Source organism: Trichomycterus rosablanca, chromosome 18 (assembly GCF_030014385.1).
Source record: "Trichomycterus rosablanca isolate fTriRos1 chromosome 18, fTriRos1.hap1, whole genome shotgun sequence".
NCBI classification, from domain to species: Eukaryota; Metazoa; Chordata; class Actinopteri; order Siluriformes; family Trichomycteridae; genus Trichomycterus; species Trichomycterus rosablanca.
Genome location: NC_086005.1, coordinates 4,633,777 through 4,660,223, shown reverse-complemented (window position 1 = coordinate 4,660,223; position 26,447 = coordinate 4,633,777). Strand labels below are relative to the sequence as shown.

The 26,447-nt window shown below is 37.6% G+C and overlaps 1 protein-coding gene across 5 annotated transcripts; it reads left to right on the top strand.

Moving 5' to 3' along the window:
* The first annotated feature begins 371 nt into the window (after positions 1-371).
* morn5 (MORN repeat containing 5) lies at positions 372-26,276 on the top strand. 5 transcript variants are annotated; one of them, XM_063014381.1, is made up of 6 exons: positions 372-424; positions 988-1,135; positions 2,290-2,401; positions 3,295-3,426; positions 22,137-22,215; positions 26,060-26,149. In XM_063014381.1, the coding sequence occupies exons 1-5, from the start codon at positions 372-374 to the stop codon at positions 22,175-22,177; spliced, it is 486 nt and encodes a 161-aa protein (XP_062870451.1). In that variant the 3' UTR covers positions 22,178-22,215; positions 26,060-26,149. The 5 variants fall into 5 exon arrangements, with proteins under 5 accessions (XP_062870451.1, XP_062870452.1, XP_062870450.1 ...); XM_063014382.1 differs by having other exon boundaries at positions 22,137-22,211; positions 26,060-26,109; XM_063014380.1 differs by lacking the exons at positions 22,137-22,215; positions 26,060-26,149 and adding exons at positions 18,791-18,942; positions 19,209-19,291.
* Positions 26,277-26,447: the final 171 nt, after the last annotated feature.

Genomic DNA, 26,447 nt, shown 5'->3' with positions numbered 1-26,447 from the left:
ACTAACCAATGCTAAGGAAGACACTTCTTGTTAGCCAATAGAATCACGTAAGATGGGCTGTATCGACCAATAAAATGCGGGAGGCGGGAGTTGTTAGAAAACAGGTGGGAGGAGAAGTGCGTCTGGTGGGAGGACGAGATACCGTATGGAAGGTCAGTAATCTGCGCATGCGCGACACAGCAACGCAAATACACTCAACTTTTTTTTAAAGAAAGTATACAGTGTATTTTATTTATTTTTAAGATTAATGTAGTGCGCGCACTATATAGCAAATCAGAAAGTTGTAATGCACGCATTAATTAAAATAAAATCAAAGGCTTTTGATTTTGGTTTCTTCGTTTCCATGGAAACGCTGACTGTTGCTAATTTAGATGATCATGGAGTTTACAGGCAGCAGTTACAGTGGCGCTTATAGAAATGGCAGGTGAGACCTTATTAATATCCTGCATAATCTGCTTATATTGCCTTTATTTTTTTAATTTAAATGAATCCCTAATGTAGTCCTAGTGAGTCGTCACAAAATTGATTATTTAGCTGTGTAAAAACATAATTTTTGTTTAGAACAGGATACTCAAACGGCTTCTGTACTGTTCTGTAATTTTAGGCTTTAATGCTTAAATAAAACTAAAATTTATTTTGGGCGGCATGGTGGCTAAGTGGGTAGCACTGTCGCCTCACAGCAAGAAGGTCCTGGGTTCGATCCCCAGGTGGGGCGGTCCGGGTCCTTTCTGTGTGGAGTTTGCATGTTCTCCCCTTGTCTGCGTGGGTTTCCTCCGGGTGCTCCGGTTTCCTCCCACAGTCCAAAGACATGCAAGTGAGGTGAACTGGAGACACTAAATTATCCAAGACTGTGTTTGATATAACCTTGTGAACTAATGAACCTTGTGTAATGAGTAACTACCGTTCCTGTCATGAATGTAACCAAAAGTGTAAAACATGACGTTAAAATCCTAATAAACAAACAAACAAAATGCTTTTTCTTTTAAGGATGGAGGGCAGAGGAGAGTACAGGTTGCCCACACAGACCAGATATGAAGGAGAGATGCAGGATGGCATGTTTCATGGAAAAGGAGTTTTGCACTTTCCTAATGGAAGCCAATATGAGGGAACATGGGAAAAAGGAATTTGCAAACAGGTGCACATTTTTGATTAGTAGCTGAATAACAATTGCTTTATTCACAAAGTTGAATCAGTTCATCTGGACACAAGTTTGTTGTAGAGATACGTTTCGTCACTCATCCAAGTGACTTCTTCAGTCTGAGCTTTTCTTCACATATGATTGGGGTATAGCTGCAATCACTGCGTTGTAGGACGGTGAGAGATATACTCACAGACCCCCCCTTGGTTCAGGGATGGTTGTTCCTGGTGCCAAGAAGTCATTTGTATGAGTGACGTAACATATCTCTACAACAAACTTGTGTCCAGATGAACTGATTCAACTTTGTGGATTTGTGTACCTGAATTATTGAACACACATCAAGAGATTGCTTTATTCATCTGTGATCTGTGACTAGGGGTGTTAAAAAAATTTTCTGATTTGTTCTGTTCTAATTTCTGCACAACTGACAGCAAATAAAAACTTGGGAACTCTTGTTATTGAGCTTTAAGCTTGTAGTTTTTTCTCTTTAAGTCTGTGTGCATGGGTGTTTAGTTTGTGATGTTTAAGTTAAAGTTCGTTAGGCACAACAATGACAAGAAATCCCTGAATTATCACCTGTAGTTTCTGAATTGAAATAATACCTTTCTTTGCTTACGGCTAACAAACACCGTAGAGCTTCTTCTTCTTCTTCATTGCACCAAAGTAGCTCATTCTACCCAAAATACCTCTAGTGCTGTGAGTAGCTCAAAATCAAACTAAATCAACTAAGCAATAGTTACAAACCACACCTGGTAATACTTTTTAATAGAAACTTAAAGAATTGTTTATTAATCTGTAAACAATGTATATGCAGTTTAAATAGATTTAATTTATTTTTATAAAAACAGTGTAGTAATAGTTATAAATACATTGTGTGTAATGACATTTGTGCTTTTGCTGTGGTATTGAATTGGTACTTGTGGTACCTCAGTATTGTTGACTGTTTTAATATGATGCCATAATCTGCATAAATAATAGTTTTAACTGTTATCACACAGATTATGCATCTGCAAATAATTTAGTGAGCATTATGCTAGCCCTCTTTCCCCTACGCTTTGACCTGAATCTGATTCAAGATTCAATTTGAATCTGAGTTCCAGTTGAAGTTACTTTAAATTTTCGGGTAAGACATTGAAATGCTACACTTTCAGGGCCGGTTTACTTTCGCTGATGGACTGAAGTATGAAGAGACAGACTGGGATTACTGTAATGGCTTTGATCGGCGCTTTTACTCTGAGAGATGCCACGGTTTAAAACCTGCAGGTATGTTGTTTACATCTCACAGAAAAGCCCAACATGCCTCAGTCATTTGCAGTCTTTTCAAGCCCTTGTAGACAAGCAATGTAGCTAATCAAGCTGGGTGATAACATGTGTAAACTGGGATTTTTACCAATGTAAAGTATTTAAGGAACAGGGAATTTTAGGGATGCTTAAAGGTAACAGTTTTGAAAATCAACATTCAAAGCCCCTTATAACTTAAATGTTCTCTGTAAAGCCACATACCAAACAGTCATGCATTCATGCCTCCAAATATTATTGACAAGCAAGTACAGTAGATCACCCTTTTGCTGGTGGTTGAATTTTGCATGAGTTTTTTTTTTCCCCTCCAGTCCTGGATTAACTGAACATTAACATTACTTTTATTGTCAGCTTCCAGAATGTAAGTAGCACAACAAATTCTGATTTGGGTACTCACTTCATGTCATCATTCACTGCTCATGTCCAGTTTAAATAATTTACAGCAAAAAACAAGTTTCAGGAATCATTGAGCTGAAAAGTGTAAATAAAGTTGTGTGTATGTGTTGTGATGGACTGGCTACCTGTACAGGGTGTTTCCTGCCTTTCGCCTAATGAATCAAACCCACCACAACACTGGCCAGGGTAAAACAGTAATAAAACAGACAATGATTTAATTAATGCATGATCACTGATTAAGGTAACAAATGGTGAAATGGTGCAGCTTTAGCTCTAGTAGTAACCCCACAACCATGGAATCAATATATTTATCCATTAAGAAAGGGAGTATGCCATGTTTTTGTTTGTAAGCATGAATTTGGTTGACTAAAACATGACTAGCAGGAGGATTGTAATTGTGTTTTGGTTGTCATTTTCTTGTAAGTTCACGTCTGTCCTTCACTTTTGTTCTACCGTGATAGGGGAGTCTCAGCTAACTAATAAGGACCCAGCTCCAGTCATCCCTGATGACTGCTGTGACTGTGGAGACGGCTTCTACAATCCCAAAAACAGAGTTGTTACAGGCTATGCTGGCAATTTTCTAAGAACTGCTGGTAAGATGATTTATGTTTTAAATGTTTTATCAACTGTGAGACTGAACATCTGTATAATTTGGTTCACACATAACTGAATAGATTACAATTCCATGTAAACTGGAGTGTCAACTTCACATCTACACATTTATGTAGACCTGTCAGGTACAGGTACAGTCATGGCAGTCTTAGAATTTGTCAGTCAATAGGGACCCCCAATGGACCCTCACTGGCCAGATGTTTTTAGGTGATTGTATCAGGTGCAGCACTGTTGTTGTGATTTTAAAAAGATCTGTACTCCATTGTAGGAACATACAAGCTGTCAACACTTGTATTAATGGGGTCGCTTGTGTCTCTGTACTGGCTTTATTTCCACATACAATTTGAACTGTGTGAGTATTTTCCAAGTAACTATGCAATAATGTCAAGACTGTCAGTCCTAACATTTCTTGGTTGAACTAATGACTTATATTAAATGAAAAAAATTATTTTTGTAGCTTCATAATAATTAATCTTATTTAAAGAATTAACAAATGCATTAGAGCACATTCAGTTTTAAATTACATATAGACTAATAATGTTGCTTAACAACATCGTTAAAAGCAAATGCAAAGATTTATACATGTAGTTCTGGGTAAACTGGGTAAACTCTGGGTAAACGTAAGACTGACTTCTTAGATTCTTTAGCCAAGCACACGTATGAAACATTGGTCAATATTTTTGACTGATCAGCTACATATGGTTTTAGGAGCAAACTGTTTAAATGAGATATTTCCTAAAATCATTTCTGTAACCACTAAGCTGCCACTGCCCCAGTTAAATTACATGTGGAATTAAAATTGATTTTTGGTTTGTGATTATATGATAATGTAGGGTTCTCTCACTCTGACGTGCTTCTCTATTGTAGTCATTTAAGCTGAGTCTCAAATAAGCAAATATGAACCACATTGATGCCCAGTGAGGGAAGGTTGATTTGAAGGAAATTTGAGATGTCAGCCCTGCAGATAGCGATTCCGCTCGGTGTGCCAGAGTTTCAGATCAGCACATCAACAGACAATGTCATGGGTTAGGAAAGGTTAAAAATTAAATATGATACCCTGTCTGGGTCTGGGTTGAACTGTTTGTGAGTTGACTGTGTGTGATGGTAGCTATATGTTTAGTGTATAGAAAACCCACACATGTTTTTGATAAACCATATCTCTCTGAATTTCTCATGCTAAGGTAGATTTGGACTGACAGGATACGTCAGTCACTTTTTTGTGCAGACCACCACAGTAACAGATGCTACGATACTCATTCGTCATTACTTTGATCAGATCATGTTCAGGTGTGTGTTTACGTTATTCTAACTTTCCATTCGTAACCGCTTGGCATCAGACTGCGTTTTCCACTATGAGACACGGTTTGGTAAACGCTGTCTGGAGTAACTAGATACAAGATGAGGATGATTACCTGATAATCTCAGGCTTATTGTTGACATTTAGAGTTCACCTACATTTGCACGCTTACGATGCTCTATCTAACATTTGTGTGGAGCTTTATTACCTGGATGTCACAGTTACAGCTTTAACTATTGATCATTTTAATGCTTAATAATTATTTCTTTAAAAACAGATGAGGTGGATTAAATAAAAAAATACTATTTACAAAATTATTTATTCATTATTTCATACTAATTATTGTTTTAAAAGTATTGGGACACAATTCAATAATGAAAATGTTGACACACAAGATACCAGTTTCATTAAGTGGGCAGCGGTAGATCAGCAGTTACGGTACTGCACTAGTAATCAGGAGGTTACTGGTTTAAGCACCACCACTGCCAGGTTGTGGCTGTTGGGCCCCTGAGCAAGGCTCTTAACCCTCAATTGCTGGAACTGTGTTCAGTCATAATTGTAAGTCGCTTTGAATAAAAAGCGTCTGCTAAATGCTGCAAATGTAAAATATTTATTTATTTATTAGGATTTTAATGTCAAGTTTTACACACTTTTGTTAAACGGCAGTTATTCGTTATTCGTTAGATTCATCAGTTCACAAGTTTAATGTCAAACACAGTAATGGACAATTTAGTATCTCCAATTCACCTCACTTGCACGTCTTTGTACTGTGGGAGGAAACCGGAGCTCCCAGAGGAAACCCACGCAGACACAGGGAGAACATGCAAACTCCACACAGAAATGACCCGGACCGTCCCACCTGGGGATCAAATCCAGGACCTTCTTGCTGTGAGGCGGCAGTGCTACCCACTGAGCCACCATGCCTCCTCCAAATGTAAAGGAAGTATAATAATCATTTATTTCTGTTGATTCAGCTTTGACCCCAACCAGAATAAATAATCATAGACTGTGGTAGAAATAAACAGTAAATAATCAGAATCTCTGTTGAAACTTGTCAGCACTGTCAATAGTAAACCCAGCCAGTGGGACAAATCCTAAACAAATACATGGTGTTTACATAGTGCACTACGTAACGTGTCAAAGCTATTATTACAAAGCTGTAAGTAAATGATATGGTTAATTCCATTCAACAGCAGCATCATAAACAATATAAAAAGAATAACAATAACAAATAAATAAATGAACTAATGTGCACAAGAAAAAGCAGTGTGGTGATCCTGGGAAAATACATTTCTGAGTTATTTTGTAAGAAGTGCTTTTTGAGCAGCAGTAAGTGTTTACCAGTGTGTGTGTGTGTGTGTGTGTGTGTGTGTTTGTGTGTGTTTGTGTGTGTGTGTGTGTGTGTGTTTGGGTTTACAGTATGAGAGGAACCTAGATACAGTTTTAACTTGTGAGTGACGCTATGTTTCTTTATTTTTCTGTCCATCTGATTTGTGGATTTGTGAATTATAGGGAGTAGCCTTTTACTTTTCACACTGATGTCAACCAAGCTTACCAGTGATTACGTCCCAGCTCAAACAGCTGTAACAATTTAAATATGGTTCACGCCAGGTAAACACAAGAAGCAACAGACTGCTACATCTAACCTACCGAATAGTTTACAGTCTTATCCTAAATTACAGTATGTAGAGAGAAGAGAGACCAGAGGAACATGTTCAGAGTACATTAAAATTACTTTTTAAAGCACGTGAAAGATACAGTGTGGTAACTGGTTAGTTCTGTGATGGATGGTTGCCCTGTGTTGAATGCTATCCTGATTGCTCCAGACTCACCACAAACCTAATGATAATAAAGCTGTCAATACAAATAAAAAATAAGTGAATAAAAAATTGGTTGTGAGTTATTCAAAAAGCGTGGATAGTCTGATTATAAATTTCAAAGATCGCTGACCCTTTACAGATCGCTGACCTAGTTTACAGCTGGTAAAGTGGGTGCTGGACAACAACATGGGCCTGAAAGACCTGGATATGAGCTTTACTTCTGGCTACTGTCTCCTAAATTTGTAGACGGTGTTCTGGCTCTTTTGAACTGGCTGTAGGCGTGAATAAAGACTGAATGTGTAAATGTGTTGCTCTGTGTGTTGCTCTGTAATGAATGATAAATAATTTACCCCGCCTTAGTTGACGATAGTGAATGAATAGTGGTTTTGATCATTTACATTGCAACAGTTTAAACTGTCATTAGGTACGAGCTACCTACCAATGCATAAGTTAAATAACAAGTAGGAAAAATACAACCTTGTATAAGAAAGACAGTTTGTTCATGGGTTTACTGTGATTCTACTGGGTTTACTGTGATTCTACTGGGTTTACTGTGATTTTGAGAGTGCACTGAACAGCTTCGGAATGGACTAGAACATCAACTTTCTTGACCAACATCAGTGCCCAGTCTTTCAAATGCTATTTGACTAAACAAGCACAAAGTCCCACAGACATACTTTAAAGTCCTGTGAGAAGCCTTCTCAGAAGAGTGGCTGTTGTTATAGCTGTAAAAAGGAGGTCAGTATATTTTAATAGCATTTGTCTTTGAAAATATGATGTCCAACAACCTTGTGGTCAGGTGTTCAAATACTTTTGGCCGTATAGTGTATGTCATTATGGCCTTGCCTTGCCTAACTACAAATGTTTTTATCTGTCACTTTTTGCAGCTTGCTTTAACTCTGGGCTTTGACCCTTATTTAAAAAAAAACACGACACATTGTCGCTTTATTTTTATCACTCCGACGTTGCGGTCTATTTGTCGAAACGGGTGTGAAGACGGAATTTATTGCTAGTGGCTTCCCTCCAGGATGAGGGACAGTAGAAGGTCAGTACAGGCGGTGAGCCATGGCTCAAAAGGAACCAGAGAGGAAAGAGGACATACTCAGGGATGACAGGAGGCAGCCGGCCCAGGGAACAGCAGCTCAGGCCTGGGCAGGAAGGCTCAAGGAAATGCCTCGGCTCAGGGCCAAAGGCTGGAGAAGGACTAAGGAAACCCTGAGAAATCTTTGTACACAGTGGATCTGGATGGATGTGGATCGCCTTGAGAGGAAAAGTATGTGGTTTTTATGGGAAGATGATTTACTTGCATACCTGGTGCTGCTACACATAGCTGTGTAGAGACAAACCACAGGGCACGATGCCAAATATCATTCCCAAGAATGACAAGAGTGCTACTGTCAGGCCCTTGAGCCAAGCACCTTTCACTCAGTTGCTGAACACTCAGCTCAGACTAAATTTTGCCTCACTTATTAGTCAATTTGCTTGCAAAATAGACCTTCAGCACACATTTTTTTAATTAAGCGTAAGCTTCAGGCCACTTTCAAGTAAGGTGCTATTCAACCCATCTACAACATCTTAAACAATAATACATGGTATTTGTCCATGTTCAGCAATTTTCATTTACTAATCCGGGTCCGGGTCCTTTCTGTGCCGAGTTTGCATGGGTGTGTGTGGGTTTCCTTCGGGAGCTCCGGTTTCCTCCCACACTCCAAAGACATGCAGTCAGGTCAATTGGAGACACTGAATTGCCCTATAAGTGAATGGGTGTGTGTATGTGTGTGTGCATGTGTGTCTGCCCTGCGATGGACTGGTGTCCCGTCCAGGGTGTTACTGTGTGCCTTGCTCCCATTGAAAAGCTGGGATAGGCTCTAGCACCCCCCGCGACCCTAATTGGATAAGAAAATGAATGAATAATAAATGAAGAAATTAATAATCGTTTCCTAAGCAATTTATTAGGTACACCTATCTGGTATGTACATTAATTATTTAATAATCTACTACTACCACACAGATGAACTTTGTGGATATACAATTACTGACTGTAGCCCATATGTTGCTTTGTACACTTAGCCATTAATCAGTCAAAAGAGACCCACCAGATGGTATTGGGGTGGATGGATGGATGGATGGATGGATGGATGGATGGATGGATGGATGGATGGATGGATGGATGGATGGATGGATGGATGGATGGATGGATGGATGGATGGATGGATGGATAGATAGATAGATAGATAGATAGATAGATAGATAGATAGATAGATAGATAGATAGATAGATAGATAGATAGATAGATAGATAGAGAGTTGGTAACATATAGCCAAACATTCTTTCCTCCACAATTTAGTTTTTTGATTGTAGAACTTACAAAAGCTTTTTTATATATATATTTTTTGCATATTTGTGGTCACTGGACTTTCCTTATAAGTGACTTTTAAGTTTTCGTGGTCTTCTTTTTAATCTTAGTACTTGGAAACATGTCAAAATAAATGTTTGAACTAAGATGAGAGTAAGGTATTTTGTTAAAATGTGCTGGATTACTTCTTTACCCTATGCTAAATGGCCAAATGTATGTGGACACCTGACCATTAGCTTGTTAGAAATACCATTAATATGAATTCAGTCTAATCCAATATTAGATCTATCCTGCCGAAGGGTCTTTTCCATGTTTGTGCTTAAGAACTTCTCGACACGCGATTTTGAATAACAGCTTCAGTGTGGAAATGGCCCATCAACAAATAACGTCTTGTTATTGAGCACACGCACACTGGCAGTTCTCTTCAGCTTTTGGATGTCCCTTTGAAACAAGAGGGTGTTTTCCTGAATGCCAGGCAGGCGTTTAGAGGAAGGACAGATGATTGCTGTGGTCCCTCCCTGAGCAGAGAGGCTTTCTGTAACATGAGGGGTGCTGCCAAGATCCCATCATTATGCCAAGGGAGTGTGATAAACCTGGCCAGGTTCAACACTACCATTAGTGTTTAGGGGATTCACATGACATGACAGCAAACCACACAGAGCCCAGGTTTCACAGATCAACATGCCTTCATATTAGGCCTCATTAGTTTGCCTGTAAGAGGCATACGTTTGGAAACCCTTTTAGTTAAATATTTTAAGTTTAGTTAATAAATATCCATCACGATTTGTCAGCTGTTGACCATTCCAAAGCATTATACATTCATGAAACCTTGTATAAACACTTAACAACCATGGGTTTCTCTGAGCATCTGACTCAGGATCTCTAACAGGGAAGGCTACAAAATATATTAAAGTGCTTTTTGTATGCAGTTTCTATTGTCTGAACTATCATTAGAAATTGACTGCTGAGTGGAACTGTGAAGGCTAAAGCAAGATTAGGAAATCAACAAAACTCATAGAACTGCTTGTTCTGTACGTTGGCCAGAAAGGCAAATCAAACTTCCATGTGATAGCAAAGGACCTTCAGGAAATAATTGGGTTATGAAGCAGAGCAATTATTTAAATATAACACGGTCCACATCTACATTACTATTAGGAAACGAAATGTTATATTTTGGAGTGGTCTAGATGAAGCCCTGCTTGGCTAACAGTTTACATTTTTTATAGTGCTATAGAAAATTATTTCACTTCTTTTATGTTAGACTCTTTTGGTACATTTCTGTCACACTTTCAGATTGTTAAACAAGACATATTACACAATGTCAAAGGGAACTTGAGAAAAACACAACATACGTACATTATGTTATAAACATTATGGGTTGGTTTCACAGACAGGGATTAAGCCTAGTCCTAGACTACACAGCATTTTGAATTGAGATTCTCCATTTAAAGCTAAATGTAGTCCTGGACTATAGCCTTAATCCCTGTCTGGGAAACCAACCAAAAATTATTTATTTAAGAGCAGAATTATCCTACACTTTGTCACTTTTCTGGATCAAACCACTAAATTCAAGTACTATGCTTCGATCTATGGTCATTCCAAAAGAGCTAAAGTTGTAAAAGGGTTACAATGCCATTTTAGGGCTTAATAACTCCACTAAACCACTGTGAGGGCTGTTAATTCAGTATAGAGAAAACATTGGTTTGTTTGTTTGTTTGTTTATTAGGATTTGAACGTCATGTTTTACACTTTGGTTACATTCATAACAGGAACGGTAGTTACTCATTACACAAGATTCATCAGTTCACAAGGTTATATCAAACACAGTCATGGACAATTTAGTATCTCCAATTCACCTCAGTTGCACATCTTTGGACTGTGGAAGGAAACTGGAGAACCCGGAGTAAACCCATGCAGACACGGGGAGAACATGCAAACTCCTCACAAAAAGGACCCGGACCGCCCCACCTGGGGATCGAACCCAGGACCTTCTTGTTGTGAGGCGAGAGTGCTACCCACTTAGCCACCGTGCCAGAAAACATTGGTAAATATACCCAGTAGTGGCCAGTCAACCTAAAATTTATCTAAGTGGTCAGTGATATATCCATGAATTCACAGAACAATCTCAGAAACACAATCAAAGAACTGCTGACATACCAAGTGTCCACTAAGTGTAGCATTCATAATTCAAATAGAAAAGAGACTAAGCAAAAAATTTTGTAAATGGAGTGAGCAATAAGAAAAATAAGCAGAATTCAATTTTTAGATTGGCTTTAGTCAAAGTTCAGACAAATATAGACCTGAAATGAGCAGAAATTTGGTAAGTTCTCCATGAAGATTTAAAAGAATAATATCAAATTATAAATATATAAGTTTTGTTTGTAGAAACTGCTGCTAAAGGTGGTGCAAAGGTGGAGTTGTATAATTCCAGGCAAAAAAAACTGCCTCATAGTGCTTTCAAGTATCCTCTACCTTCTATATTGCTCTGATTGGAACTGTGAAAAGGTCTGATCTACTTTAAAGGAGTCGTATAGGTAATTAATGCACTAATGTACCAGTGCCAGTAGCCATGATTCAAGCATTTAATAAACCTCAACTCTATTTAAATATACAAAGATTTACATTCATGGAAAAAATTCTTGAACGCCTCCTTGCAACAGCAACATGGACCCTGTGGATCTTGGTTTGATTCTCATCACTGTCTGTGATAAGTTTCACATGTGTCTTCTGTTTCTGTTTGGGTTACGTTTGCTTTGTCTGGTCCTCTCCCATCTTCCAAAACATGCCAAATGTGTACTGATAACTCTAAAGTAAGTGAATGTGAGTGTGATGCCCTGCAACTGATTCCAGTATGTTTTGAAAGCATGTCCCCCTGTCCAGTATATTTTGAAAATCATTACTTATATGAATAAATGCATCAATAGACTTTCATACTTGTTAGCCAAATTAGCCTTGCAGTTTAAATCTTACAAAATGCACTTAATTCATTATACTGTATTTTGAAGTGGAAAATTCATTTTTTCATTTACTGTCTGTTTTACCACATGCTGGTCAGGGTCGCAGTGGGTCTGATTCTTTGGGCAAACGGTAGTAAACACCCCTGACCATCACAGGGCAATTTTAGTAGCTCCAAACTCCACACAGAAAGGACCTTGCCCATCCGGCCAGGGAATAAAACTCAAGCTCTTCTTGTTGTAAGGTGGCAGCACTACCCACTGCGCCACCGTGCCGCCCCTAAGTGGAACATTGTGTTTCTTTTTTTACAACTAAAATATTTTAATCTTAAACCACTGTGTTAATCTAGTTTCAGTTTTGTTCTGTTCATATGAATTCATGCATTTTTTTAAAAGACAAAAACTTCACGTCACTTTTGCTCTGAGGAATTTGTGGAGATAAAAACAGGATAAACAAAACTCATTTGAACCTAACAAACCACAGCTGAGTGAAAATACTATTAGCAGGGTCATCTGTGTGGCGATGACAGCTGTTGTTATTATACTGGCAAATATTTTAAGATCATTGTAGTAATTAGGGGGTTGATTTATTTATTATGAAATCCTGTTTAGAGTATCTCGCTCATCTCTCACTGGCAACACACAGTCAACCTCATATTCATCCAGGAGCTCTCGCTCTATTGTTTGTCCAGACTTCCTGCTTGTAAATATATTGTTCCTGTAAAATAAGCAACAGGTTCCCGGTCTTGTCCTCTATTAAAAACAGGACAGATCCAAGCCTCTCTAAAGGTCAGATCAACAAATTATAGTACACATGTCACAACCTGCTGACTACAAATATGCTGTAAATACATTTAATTTCTTACATTGGATTCACCTCTACTGTAAAGTAATGCTAAGATCCTAAGCTTTTCGTGATCCATGTGGAGCAGTCATTGATGGCTCAGACTACTTGGCTGCCGCCGGGATTTCGAAACCATTAATGCAAGTGCAACTTTGTTTGGAAGGAAACACTTTTCCTTCTAAGTGTAATTTAGGGATTAGGATAAACACCTTTTAACAACGTGCCATTAGAGCTTTCCCTGTTACTGGAGAGCTTCAGCACAGAGACTGAGTGACAAATTATTACCAGTATTAGGCAGAGCGAGGGAAACCAGACAACCACTTTATACCACACTAATAGTGTATATAGTCTCAAATTGCCTTGTTTATTGACAGAAATTAGCAACTTAGCATAGACTTCCATTACAGGTGAGACATAAAAAGCTAAGTTTTTAATCTTTACAGAGAAATCTCTCATTACAGGGAAATGTGTCAGACCTATTTTTGTACATGATTATTACACATATTATACAAATGCAGTTGATAAAATGCTCCATTGTTTCTCTTTAGAAAAGAAAAGTGGCGATAGGGGGATTTGGCAACGCGACCAGCATGGATTGTTTTGTTCTGTAGCGAGTTGGAGGTTAATAAATATTTTTTTATAATGCAGCGTTGTTATTATGGTTTGGCGTGGACGATATTCAACATGCTAGATATCTCTCCTCAGTCGCCGAGTGCTCGCCGAGCTGCTCGGATCGAGTTGTTGAGTAGTTCACACATAGCGATTGAGAGCCGAGTTTCGTTTGCCGAGTGAAAATCGACCAGTTGGTAAGCGAAAATCAGGGCAAAAATCGTGTAGTGTGAACTGGGCATTAGTGGTAGCCGTTAAAGTGTCTACAAAAACATGAAAGACAGGGGAGGGGGGTGATGACTAAAGCCCTGATGAGCTAGCAAAACAGACCACTAAGCATTGCACATTAAAATAAGTGAAATATTTACCTGTTTTAGGTCTGTTGGTCCTGGAGTCTCTAAGGTTGCTTTGAGACATTGTATAAAGCGCTATACGAATAAAATTGACTTGACTGTTTTGTCTGCAGCATCAGCTAGTTATGTAAGTAACAATTAGTAAGTAACACATTTATTTATATTTTTTGAATGTGTAGAGTTCTTAATAGCAGTAAATGATTATTCAGATGGTCATGGCACCAGCCATGTGTTTCATTAAACAATACTAAAACATTTTTGAACTGTAGTTGATTAAATTAATGAATATGATCCATGTGTAATCTCTTAACTTCTGTCTGGGTCACAAAAAATATTAACATTTGGATATCAGCCTATATAAAAAATAAATACACAATGTGGGCCAAAAAATTGAGAACACTTGTAAACATGCTTTTATTGCATGTTCCTTTATTGTAATACAATGCTTTCATTACAAATCATATAATCAGCAAAACAATTGACACCCCCAGACATAGGCAAACATGTCTGTGTGGACGCCTGCCTGGCCAATAGCACCTCTCAGATTCAAACTGGACACTGAAACCCACACAGACCCAGAAAGAACATGCAAACTCCACAAAGAAAGGACACAAGGTGCCCAGATAGTAAATCGGACCAAGGTCCTTTTTGTTGTGAGCCGAGAGCATTACCCACTGAGCTAATGTATTTAACCTCTGCATCACCTGAGCACCCTCAGATTTCCTTGAGTCTGATTCTTTTTATTGAAGAAATGAAAGAAATTAGGCTTGGATGACTATGACCACACAGATGGCCCTGTTAATGCTATTTTCACTCAGCTGTGATTAGTTAGGTTCAAATGAGTTTTGACCAAATGAATGTAAATCATTTAAAGATTCTCTCACACACATACATTATGCTGATTATACTGTATAATTATAATACATTTTTGTTTATTATTTTATTTATTTACTAGCATTTTAACATCATGTTTTGCACACTTTGGTGACTTTCATGACAGAAACGGTAGTTACTTGTTACACAAGATTCATCAGTTTGAGTTTAATATCAAACACAGTCATGGACAATTTTGTATCTCCAATTCACCTCACTTGCATGTCTTTGGACTGTGGGAGGAAACCGGATCACCCGGAGGAAACCCACACAGACACAGGGAGAACATGCAAACTCCACACAGAAAGGACCCGGACCGCTCCATCTGAGGATCGAACCCAGGATCTTCTTGCTATGAGGCGACAGTGTTATACCCACCAAACCAAGTGCTCTCAGTTTTATTAGTCTGATCCTTTTTATTGAAGAAATAAAGCTCAGATAACTTGGAGCATGTGGACCATGGATTTGTTGTACCCATCAAAAGCTTCATACATTTAAGCCATTGTTCACCTATTTTAAACATAGCCATACCAAATTAATGTAAATCATTTAAAGATTCAACTTTTTTCTCTCTCACACACACATTGGTATGTTGATTATATAATTATAATGAAAAAAGAACATTTTAATGTCTGTATATGAGTCTGGTACTTATTATTATTTTAAGCAAATAAGTAAGGTTAAATAAATCAAATACAGTTATTGTAAGGTGATGCAAAAATCCACCCCGCTGCAGTAGTGCAGTGAATGTGTCGCACCACGCAGAGAATGTGTCGCTTTGCATTCTTTGTACTGTAGCAGGCTCGTTCTTGTTAACACATTCAGAAAGCACTATTGATATTGAAATTGCATGTCAGAAGGTGTCTATTTGCGTGCTATTTGTGAGCCAGTTAAATGCATCCAATAAAAAAGTCTATCCTGGTTATTTCTGTCTTTTCCGTGAGAAACCAGAGGCCACCTGTGCTGGGAAACAGAGCCGGATTAGCCTCTGAATTATAAACGCCTGCGAAACGATCAGCCTCAAGAGGGCAATTTGGGACAAATATAAAACTGCGCAAGTGGCGGGTCATTACCGTGAGCCTAAAGGTGGGTGCTCGTGCGGACCCGTAATTGCTGATCGAGCCCTGCGCACCAACCGTTAATTGCTTTCAGATAGTGTTAACATGACCTGCAAAGCAGCGCGCCTGCATGCAAAACGCACCTGCGCCGTGCACAGCAGTCACCGCACAGAGCCACTGCAGCAGCGCGAGCGAGCGAGGCAGGTAGAAGTGGCGCGCGGGGCGGGCGGCGAAGGCAGTTTTAGGGGCCATCGCGCGCAATTACGGACAATCAGAGGAGGGCTCGAGACCCCGCGCACTCCACAATGGGGCCCGGTGCGCTCAGCGCGCGGGGGTGTGCCGCTCAAGTGCGTGCAGCTGCGCGAGCGCGATTCAGGCACACGCGCAGCGGCCACCTCTCGCGCCGCAATTAGCAACTCCTTTCACTTTCCAACCATTTAAAGAAAAAGAAGAAAAAAAGCAAAAGCACCAGCGGCAGCGCGCGAGCCACTGTTTTCTCCGCGAGGAATCATAAGCAGCTACTGATTGTTGCTCGAGTGGCTCGTGAAAAGCGGATTTTCATAATGGTGGTCTTAATACTTCACTTAAAATATGGAAATTGCCTTAACTGCTCGTGCATGATAAGAATGACACATGGCCTCTTTAGCAGTTGAATTTCTGACCAAGACTCGTAATACAACAATGAAGCTGTGCAGCTTAAACATGCCACAGCCCTCTAATTTATATAATCATTTGAGATTTGAGCTGGGTTGGATCTGTGGTGTTATAAAGTGTAAATAAAGTGGTGAGTAGCCTATACTCACAGCAGAATCAGTTTATCACTTTTATACAAAAAAAATAATAAATAAAATTATATCCTTTGAAACTGTAAATAACTAGTACGCTAAACAATAAATGTTAAGACTTAGAAGAGATTAATATGAAATATATTATGGAAATTGCTTTAACTGCTCGTGCATGATAAGAATGATACATGGCCTCTTTAGCAGTTGAGTTTCTGACCAAGACTTTGTAAGACAACAATGAAGACACAAAAACTGAAGCTGTGCAGCTTAAACATGCCATAGCCCTCTAATTTATATAATCATTTAAGCTGGATTGGATCTGTGGTGTTATAAAGAGCAAATAAAGTAGTGGGTAGCCTATACTCACAGCAAAATCAATTTATTACTTTTATACTTAAAAAATAATAAATAAAATTATATCCTTTGAAACTGTAAATAACTAGTTCACTAAACAATAAATGTTAAGACTTAGAAGAGATTAAATTGCTTTAACTGCCCGTGCATGATAAGAATGACACATGGTCTCTTTAGCAGTTGAATTTCTGACCAAGACTTTGTAAGACAACAATGAAGCTGTGCAGCTTAAACATGCCATAGCCTTATAAATTATATAATCATTTGAGATTTGAGCTGGGTTGGATCTGTAGTGTTATAAAGAGTATATGAAGCCTATACTCACAGCAAAATCAATGTATTACTTATATACAAAAAATAAAATAATGTCTTTAAAAACTGTAAATGACTAGTACACTAAACAATAAATGTTAAGACTTAGAAGAGATTAATATGAAATATATTATGGAAATTGCCTTAACTGCTTGTGCATGATAAGAATAACACATGGCCTCTTTAGCAGTTGAATTTCTAACCAAAACTTTGTATGACAACAATGAAGCTGTACAGCTTAAACATGCCATAGCCTCATAATTTAGATAATTATTTAAGCTGGGTTGGATCTATGGTGTTATAAAGTGTAGATAAGATAGTGGGTAGTCTATACATACTCACAACAGTCTTTAGCAGTTCAATTTCTGACCAAGACTGTATGACAACAATGAAGCTGTACAGCTTAAACATGCCATAGGCTCATAATTTAAATAATCATTTGAGCTGGGTTGGATCTGTGGTGTTATAAAGAGCAAATAAAGTAGTGAGTAGCCTATACTCACAGCAGAATCAGTTTATTACTTTTACACTTAAAAAAAGATCATATATTTTATAAGTGAAAATGACTAGTACACTAAACAATAAATGTTAAGAATTTCTAATTAGAAAGGAAATGAAGTAGGATCTTATGTAGTATGTGTGTTTTAGTAAACATATAGTTAGTTATAGTTAATGATATTTCCTATGTGTCCAGACTTTAGGGACACCCTGTAGAAACCCTGTGCACTTTATAGTACCCATTAAAGGTTATTCAATTCAACTTAATGTCACATGTTCCACATTGCACGCCCCTCAGCTCTGTAAAGCTGTAAATTTATTGTGCAAAAATATGTTATAAATAAAACACTGTATAATTAACACTGTATAGTGATATCACAAGATGTATTAGCCCTTCACAAGAGCTTCAGTGTGTGCTCATGTGAACATTTCCTTTTCATTATGTGTGTATCTGCTGGAGGGTCAGCATGGTGGCACAGTGACCCTGATCAAGATAAAGCAATGGTACAACAATGAATGAATGATTAGATAAATGTATCTGCTGGAGTAGCTTGTTTGTTTACATTCCTCCACTCTTCTCAATTTAAATGTAATTTTTCTGCATCTTTTGGCCTTTTCTTTTGGCTCCCATATATAGGTATCAGGTCTGCATACCCGACTTGGCACAGTTTTTTTGTCAGATGTCTTTCCTGACGCAGTTCTCATTTTTCTACAGAGGTTTAGGACCAGCATTGAGAATTCACTGATCAATAGCACCGCTGAGATTTAAACCCTGGATCCACAGATCTCGGCAGTAGTGGGCTAATGTACCCGAGCGCCCCTTGTAAAGAATTTATAGAAATTTTGTTGGATATTTTATCTTTTTTTCTTTACTTGTGCTTAACTTTAAATTATCTCTAAATAATTTTGATATTTAACACAATACTGTTAATAATTAACTGAAAAGCATAAGTATATTAACTTGCTAGACTTTAATTTGCTAGAAAACAGGTATTGTGAGCAGTTGTGCTGTTTAAATGTACTTCAGTTGTTTACATGTGTCGTGTAAAGCTCCAGACATGCTGTTATATTAAGATTGTGGTTGATTTAGTACCCGCCTGTGGCTCTGTGGGTTTAAGAGGTTTAAAATGAACTGTGGTTGAATGTAGACTTGAGTGGCAGTGATAGAGATTTTTGCTGTGCTTTAAACGTTCCAGTGTAAATCAGACATTTGGCGTATTTGCCTTTTTTAGATGACCAAGAGCATGAGTGGATTGTCCGAACTTGCCGGAAGGGCTGGAATGAGTTTGTGGGTTACAATTCTGCAAACAAGGTGAAGAATAAAGAAGAACCTTAAATTCAGAAGAAGAACCACTACATCTGTAAATAAAGTTGAATTAAAGAGGTATCAATAAAGCAAGCTATTTTATTTTATTTTGTTATCTTTTCATTACTTCATTACTTACATGGATAGCCTATGTGACCTAACTGATGAATGTCTGTCTGTGTGTGTGTGTGTGTGTGTGTGTGTGTGTGTGTGTGTGTGTGTGTGTGTGTGTGTGTGTGTGTGTGTGTGTGTGTGTGTGTGTGTGTGTGTGTGTGTGTGTGTGTGTGTGTGTGTGTGTGTGTGTGTGTGTGTGTGTGTGTGTGTGTGTGTGTGTGTGAGTCCAGATGTGGGCTGTGTTTATATGCTGCAGGCGATGTTGTACTTCATGGAGAAGATAGAGGGTCCATGTGGCAAAAAAAGAAATTCAATTAGTTCCAAATGCGGTGTGTAGGAATAATGTATCAGTACGAATAGTCTTCATTCATAAAGCACCTACTTTTTTACTTCGTTTTTTATAACAAAGCACCCAATGTAATAACCTGTTGTCATTAATTTAAATACAAGGCTATGCAATTGATAGAAAAATATAATAAAATCATATAAAGAACCCGAATAAAATCAACAACAATCAACAAAAGTAACAGAAATATGTTTTTTTAATCAAGATGAGAAAAAAAATCATCTGTTGCCTGGGGTAGACTTTCAGAGTTTAATCAATATGTGTGGTTTGTAAAATAAAATAAAATAAATCTGATATATTTTGATATATTTATTGTGTGTATATCTCAATAAATCTGACTAAATCTGCTGGTTCTATAAAGGGCATATTTCATTATGCAAAAAATCTGGAAGCCAGAGGACCACACGGGGTTTGTAATATACATGTGGTTTTATGTCTCTTCAATCTGAAGACCTCAGTCAGAAATCAGCCTCAGTCGGCTGCTTGTTTAGTTTTCTGGGACAGACTTGGCTTTTCAGTACAGTCCATATATAACTGAAAAGGTTCACCTCAGGACTATAGACAAGTTGTTCCAAAATTTTATTTTAGCCTAATTTATTCCTTTTAAATCCTGATCTGACTTGTGTTTGAAGTCTTCTTCCTGATTCTACTGTTTAGAAATGCACTAGTTTCTTTAGGAGCAAGCCAGCTCTAAAAATAATACTGCTAACTCCTTACAGTACTAATTTGAAAGGAGGGGTTCAATCTCACACGGCGGCTACAAAGCCCATTGCCGTCAAAAGCTTGCTTGGCTGTGGACATTGACACTTGTGTTTCAGCACACGTGTCTTGAATTAGAGCTAACCCTGAGGACAGATTGTTTCATAAGATAAGAGGACAGCCTGGGTTATAGCGCACAACCTAAGCAAAGAACTCTGAACCTATGAACTTACAGATGAGTGTTTTACAGATAATCTTGGGACCTGCAGTAGCATTTAAGTGGCCACAGTGGACATTTGTGACTTGTTAAAATCTAAATTCTGCTTTCTAAGATCTGTACAGAGCTTATCAGATCTTTTCATTGTAATGCTTATGGTATGTAAATAAAAAAATCATAAAAATGTAATTTGTGAAAGTTTTCTTTGTTTAAATAATTCAGTCACTGAAGAACACATGCAGAAATCATACACAGCTGCATCTGTATTATGTTCTGTTTTACTTTGTTTTAATAAAATATTGCAGAAGCAGCCTTTTTAGTGTTTAATCCACTAATGCTTACTCGTGTCTATTGATATTATCTGAAATTTTAAAGGTTTAGCTTTGCTTTATATAGTACAACCAAATCCTGTCATCCTTTTCCCGAAAAGTATGTTTCCTGTATCATTTAGCTACCACCTACATTTCTGTCTATTTCATTTGTGATCGTAACAATATTCTAACGAACACTGAATATTTTTCTCATTGGCTGTTGCTGCTTTGAGTCACATTTAAAATTAAAATGGATTTTAAAAATCAATTTATTCATATTTAGCAGTTATCTTAGTGTCTAGACAGATTTTATTTTACATCTTTATTTATATTTCCAATGGGAAAACATGGTGGCTAAGTGGGTAGCACTGTCGCCTCACAGCAAGAAGGTCCTGGGTTCGATCCCCAGGTGCGGTGGTCCGGGTCCTTTCTGTGTGGAGTTTGCATGTTCTCCCCGTGTCTGCGTGGGTTTACTCCGGGAGCTCCGTTTTCCTCCCAGAGTCCAAAGACGTGCAAGTGAGGTGAACTGGAGATACAAAATTGTCCAAGACTGTGTTCTGTATATAACCTTGTGAACTGATAAACTTTGTGTGATGAATAACTACCGTTCCTGTCATGAATGTAACCAAAAGTGTAAAAGATAATGTTAAAATCCTAATAAACAAACAAAACAATGGGGGAAAAAGTGTACAGAAAGTTCTGACTATGTTGGTAATTGCTGAATTGTGTTAGATTTAAGATCTTAGATTACGTAACAATCTTTCTTAAAGAGTGTCTTTGCAGTCAAATAAGTTAATATGTATAAAATATAAACATAATAAATCTAAGATTATCTAAAGACTGGATATTTAAGTATATCCATCTTGTATATTAAATGACAAAAAAACTACAAAAACTGGAACATTACTGTAAATAACCTTTCTACACATTTTATATAACACAGTTAATAATTAAGCCAAAACATATTAGCTTGCAGAAACCTGCTGCATTTGAATTTCTTTACTGTACAGAATCAGAAAACCTTCATATAACATTTTACATTCACATTTTCAGCATTTAGCAGACGCTCTTATCCAGAAGAGCTTCCACAGTAAACATTTCACTACTCTAGTTTAAGTACACAACCGTCCAAGAACACAAACCTGCTGAATCCCTGTTAGAACTTTTCTTTTTTGGGGGGGAATTAAGAAATGAATAGGAGTGTTTGTAAGTACACGATAGTTCTCAGCTTAAGTGCTTAGTAAAGAGGTGGGTTTTAATAATCTTTTGAAGACGTTAAGAGACTCGGATGAGACTCGGATGAGATTGGTAATCTAGTGATAAAGAAATTCATGTAATCTCAGATCCGTTTAAATTTATTGCACTTATTACAATGAACGCTCTTTCTAAGCAGCTTAGCAGGGAACCAGATCCAAAAACTCCCGAAATACTGAAAGCGAGTTTGTAAAGACTGAGAGCCGTGCAAATGTTCCATTCAAGCCAGTCAAGCTCCTGATCCATTCAGGAAAAAGACATACACTCTCCAGTGGTTTTGGTTGTGTGTGTGTGTGTGTGTGTGTGTGTGTGTGTGTGTTGTTTGAAACAGTACCCGGGGGGACGGGGAATCAGCTCGGTGATGCAGCCTGACAGTGACTTCCTGTGTGTGATGGTGCTGGAATCAGTGAGTAAGTCATTACTGCACACACTGACCCATGAAGAGCTGCTAGCTCTGCCATCGGCTTGTGATTACTTCCTGCTGCACGCTATACACCCCCCCCATACACACACACACACACACACACACACACACACACACACACTGGTGCACAATTTATCTGGTACATGCACCTATCTGGCAAATACATTTATTGATTCCTGTAGTCCATCTGTTGCTGTGTACACTTTTATCAATATAAAGGGACCCCAACTGACCAGATTTTATTTGTGTGGTGGCCCATTATTAACACTAAAGTGAACCTAGCATGGTAATGAGATGCTTGTTTGTGTTGTACAGCAGTGTTGTTGTTTTTAAACACCTTGGTGTCAATGCTGAGAGGGGAATAGTGCTCCAACCAAAAATAGAAATCCAACTGTGTCCTGTGATAAAACAGTACAGGAAGATTAGCACACATTGTGCAAAAAGAAATTGTGGAAATATATCTGTGCTCTAACTGGACATCAACAGCCAGTGCTAACAGGGTATGTGCGTTAGTGCTCCTAATGAAGAGGCCAGTATGTCTAAACAGCATTTATAAACAACAACTGAGAAAGGTCCACTACCTAAATAACATCTGGTCAGTGGAGGTCCTATGGGGATCTCTTTCGACTGATAAATGTTGTACAGAGGAGCAACTGATGGGCTTTAGTCTGTAATTTTATCTCTACAAAGTTTATCTTTATGATAAGTGTAGCTTATTTAACAATTAATAAATGTATACTACTAGATAGATGTACCTAATAAAGTGCTCAGTGAGTGTGTATTCTCTCTCTCACACACACACACACACACACACAGAGTTCCGAATGACAGTGTACACGTTGAGTGTAACAGGGACGTTCTGCGGTTAGTGCTATGAGCAGTACATTAGTATATAGGAGATAAACACACACAGATTGGCCGTTTCAGTGTGTTTGATCGACCACGCCAGCCTGCTTTTCATTTACCTCATGTTCAATTACTGTCTGGATCTTCACTTCCTCCCTGGCTTCTCGTAACGTTCAGGAGAAAATGATCTCTTTGTACTGAATAGAATTATTTACTGCATTTATCACACAAAGCTCTATCATGTGTATGTGTATTATGTTTGTTTTGTGTATTATAAATGTTTATTTATTCACTCATTATTTCATTTATTTTTTCATTTATTAATCTACTGTAAATCCCTTATAAGCACATGAAAAAACATGTTAGCGTATTTTACTAAATGCTTTAGGTTCACATGTTAGTATGTTAGTTTATTGTGTCTGTAGTTTGGCTATTTTATTAAAGACTTTTCTTATTTATTTATTTAATAATGTATTGGCATGACTAGTTTAATATGGTATTTATTAATAACAGAAATCTGATACTACATGGTTTGATTAGTTTGATATAACTGGACTTCAGTGGCCTGCACAGAGCCCTGACCTAAACCTTACTAAACACTGTTGGGATGAATTGTATGGTTAATTCTAAGCCAAATCTACTTATCTAACATAAGTGCCTCACCTAAAAAATAAAATGCTGTTGGGACTACATGGGCTTGAATTTCCACAGACACACTCCAAGAGTGTGTGGGGGTGCAATTCCATATTAATGTATTTGCAATGGGATGTCAAACAATCTTATCGTAAAGTGTCCACATACTTTTGGCCATAAGGTGTATTATGTATTTTATTTACAAGTTTATTGTGTCTTTTCTTTAGCACGTACTGAATATTGAGTGGGTGTGTGGTAAAGCCTAACATGCTATTACAAATACACAGTCTGTTTATACTATGAATAGTGTGTACTATTCAAAACACTATGGGTTTAATTCTATTTTTAATTGTTTTGCATTCTATAAAAAGAAATGACACAAAAATATGTAAACTAAACTGCAAAAATAAACATGCACTATATATTTAATCTATAAGGAACATTGCAGCACAAATTATTCTGTCTTTAGTCTATGGCTGGGCAATTTACCATGAAAAAATACACGGTGAAAATAGTCATTTAATTATTTATTTTATTTTTACAAAAACAAACAATGGGACTGGGCATAAAAGTGCTTTACAGGCTAATAATGAAACAGTTTCAATAAATACAACAATGCCAAAGCCTTGTCCCCCATTCTTCATTGAGAGCATGACTGCATAATAAGGTACAGCTTCGACAGATCACTCCCAGATCATTTCTAAATCAGTCTTACGTATCAGTATGAGAGTCCGGATGTGTCGAGCGTGCTCAGTCTTTCACTCCTTCAGTGCGGGACTGAGGTACAGGCGACAGGGCAAACACAGACCGGCAAAGACAGAAACACAGACATATCCTGCCGCCACGTAACACCAGGACACACAGCTTAAATTAAAATAAATACATGTATGTTTTTACTTTACATGTACTCATCGGATTTTAAATGCTCCAGCTTTCCTTCTCATTTACTTTCTTGGTGTACAAAAACAATTTTGGGTATTTTGTAAGAAAAAAGACACTTTTGTATTTTGGCTTGACTTGATACCCCTGATACAGATGTGTTGCTATACTCTCAGAAATGGAAGTACTGACATTTGCCTTTTTTGTTGCTGGGGTGGTGCCCTCAAGGGTTCATATATTGTGCCTTTTGTCTGTTAATTTGTCACTGACATTTGTGGCATTTAATGGACGCTCTTATTTAAAGCAACTTACAATTATGACCAAATACAATGTAAGCAATTAAGGGTTAAGAACCCTAGGGACCCAGTTTTATTTAATTTCATTTAAGGTACAATAATTTTATACCTTATATGAGTTTAACATAAAACGTATGTACTTTATAGTGTAAAACATATACAAGCAAAATTTACAAAATATATAAGGCACAAAATACACCCTTGGGCACTATTCCAGCAACAAAAAAACTACACTTTACTCCATTCCATTTCTGGGAGTGTAGATTATAGTCATCATATACCGAAAATGCATAATTTACATTTTTATTTTACACAACTTAAGCTTTCTATCCTCTGCATTACATTAATAAAACGTATCATAATAGTACCATCCAGCAATGATATTCAAATGTTTTTTTGGAGCCACCCACATATCTTGTCAAATTCAACAGATATCCCAGCAAATACAATCTTACCCTTATTACAACTGCACAATCGGCAAGTTGTTCTTTAAAAAATACCTGAATCCATTTCTAGGCCGGTCACATTTGTTATATAATCACCCAATCACTATATTTATTGTTATTACCATGACTGAAATTAATTATCATTTGTACAAGCTTATACCAGACTTATTATTAATTACTTTATAATTCTAATTTACCTGCCGTTCATGAACTATCACTCAGTATTGTCAGTCAAGGACTTTATACTGCATTATTAATATTCTTTCTAACTGTGTGTAGAACATTTTTAACATTGTGAAAACTTTTTTTATGTATTTAAACAATAGGTATACATTTTTATAATGCTGTATAATACAGCACAATCATTGTAACATGGTGGGCACAGCTTGGCAGAGTGGTTTTGTCACTTGGAAACTTACTCTGATTTATTTCTTGTTCTTTTTGGGTTGCACCAGAAGAAGTGTGATCCAGACCAGGAAAACGTGGACAAAATGGAAAAATATGAGTGGCATATAATTAACAGGAAGGTTAATGGCAATTATTTGGATGACAATTATGAGCAATTTTTTTCTTTTTAAGCTGAATTCAGTTCCTTTGGCACCACTCAGTTTGAATACCATTGCTACAAAGCCTGTTTAAAAAAAAATTGTGAATATAGTGAAGCTGTTTAGCTTAGCATCTATTTCTGACCATAAAGTTACACTTTTGAGGTGGTTTTTTTTTTTTACAGCTGAGAGAGAGCAGATTCTAGGAGGTGATGAAACCAGGAAAATCTTCACTGATAAATCCATCATGACAAATCTTCATATTTTTCCCAGAGCAGACAAAGAGAGAGAGAGACGGGTGTATGTGGTATTTGCCATAGATCCATGTAAACATTTGAGTACGACACACATCCAGCTCGATACTTAACAGAGAAAAATAAAGGGGGACTTTTTTAAAAGCAAGAGATGAAACTCGTCCTACTGCTTTGTCCTACGCCTCCATGTGTAGGGTCATGTCATAGATCATGTCATAGATTAAGGTGATCCTACAGCAAGAACGTTTCCCAAACTTTGAGAGATTTGACCAAAACATTAGCAGTTAAACTGCCCTTTCTCATAGTGTTTCTCAGTGTG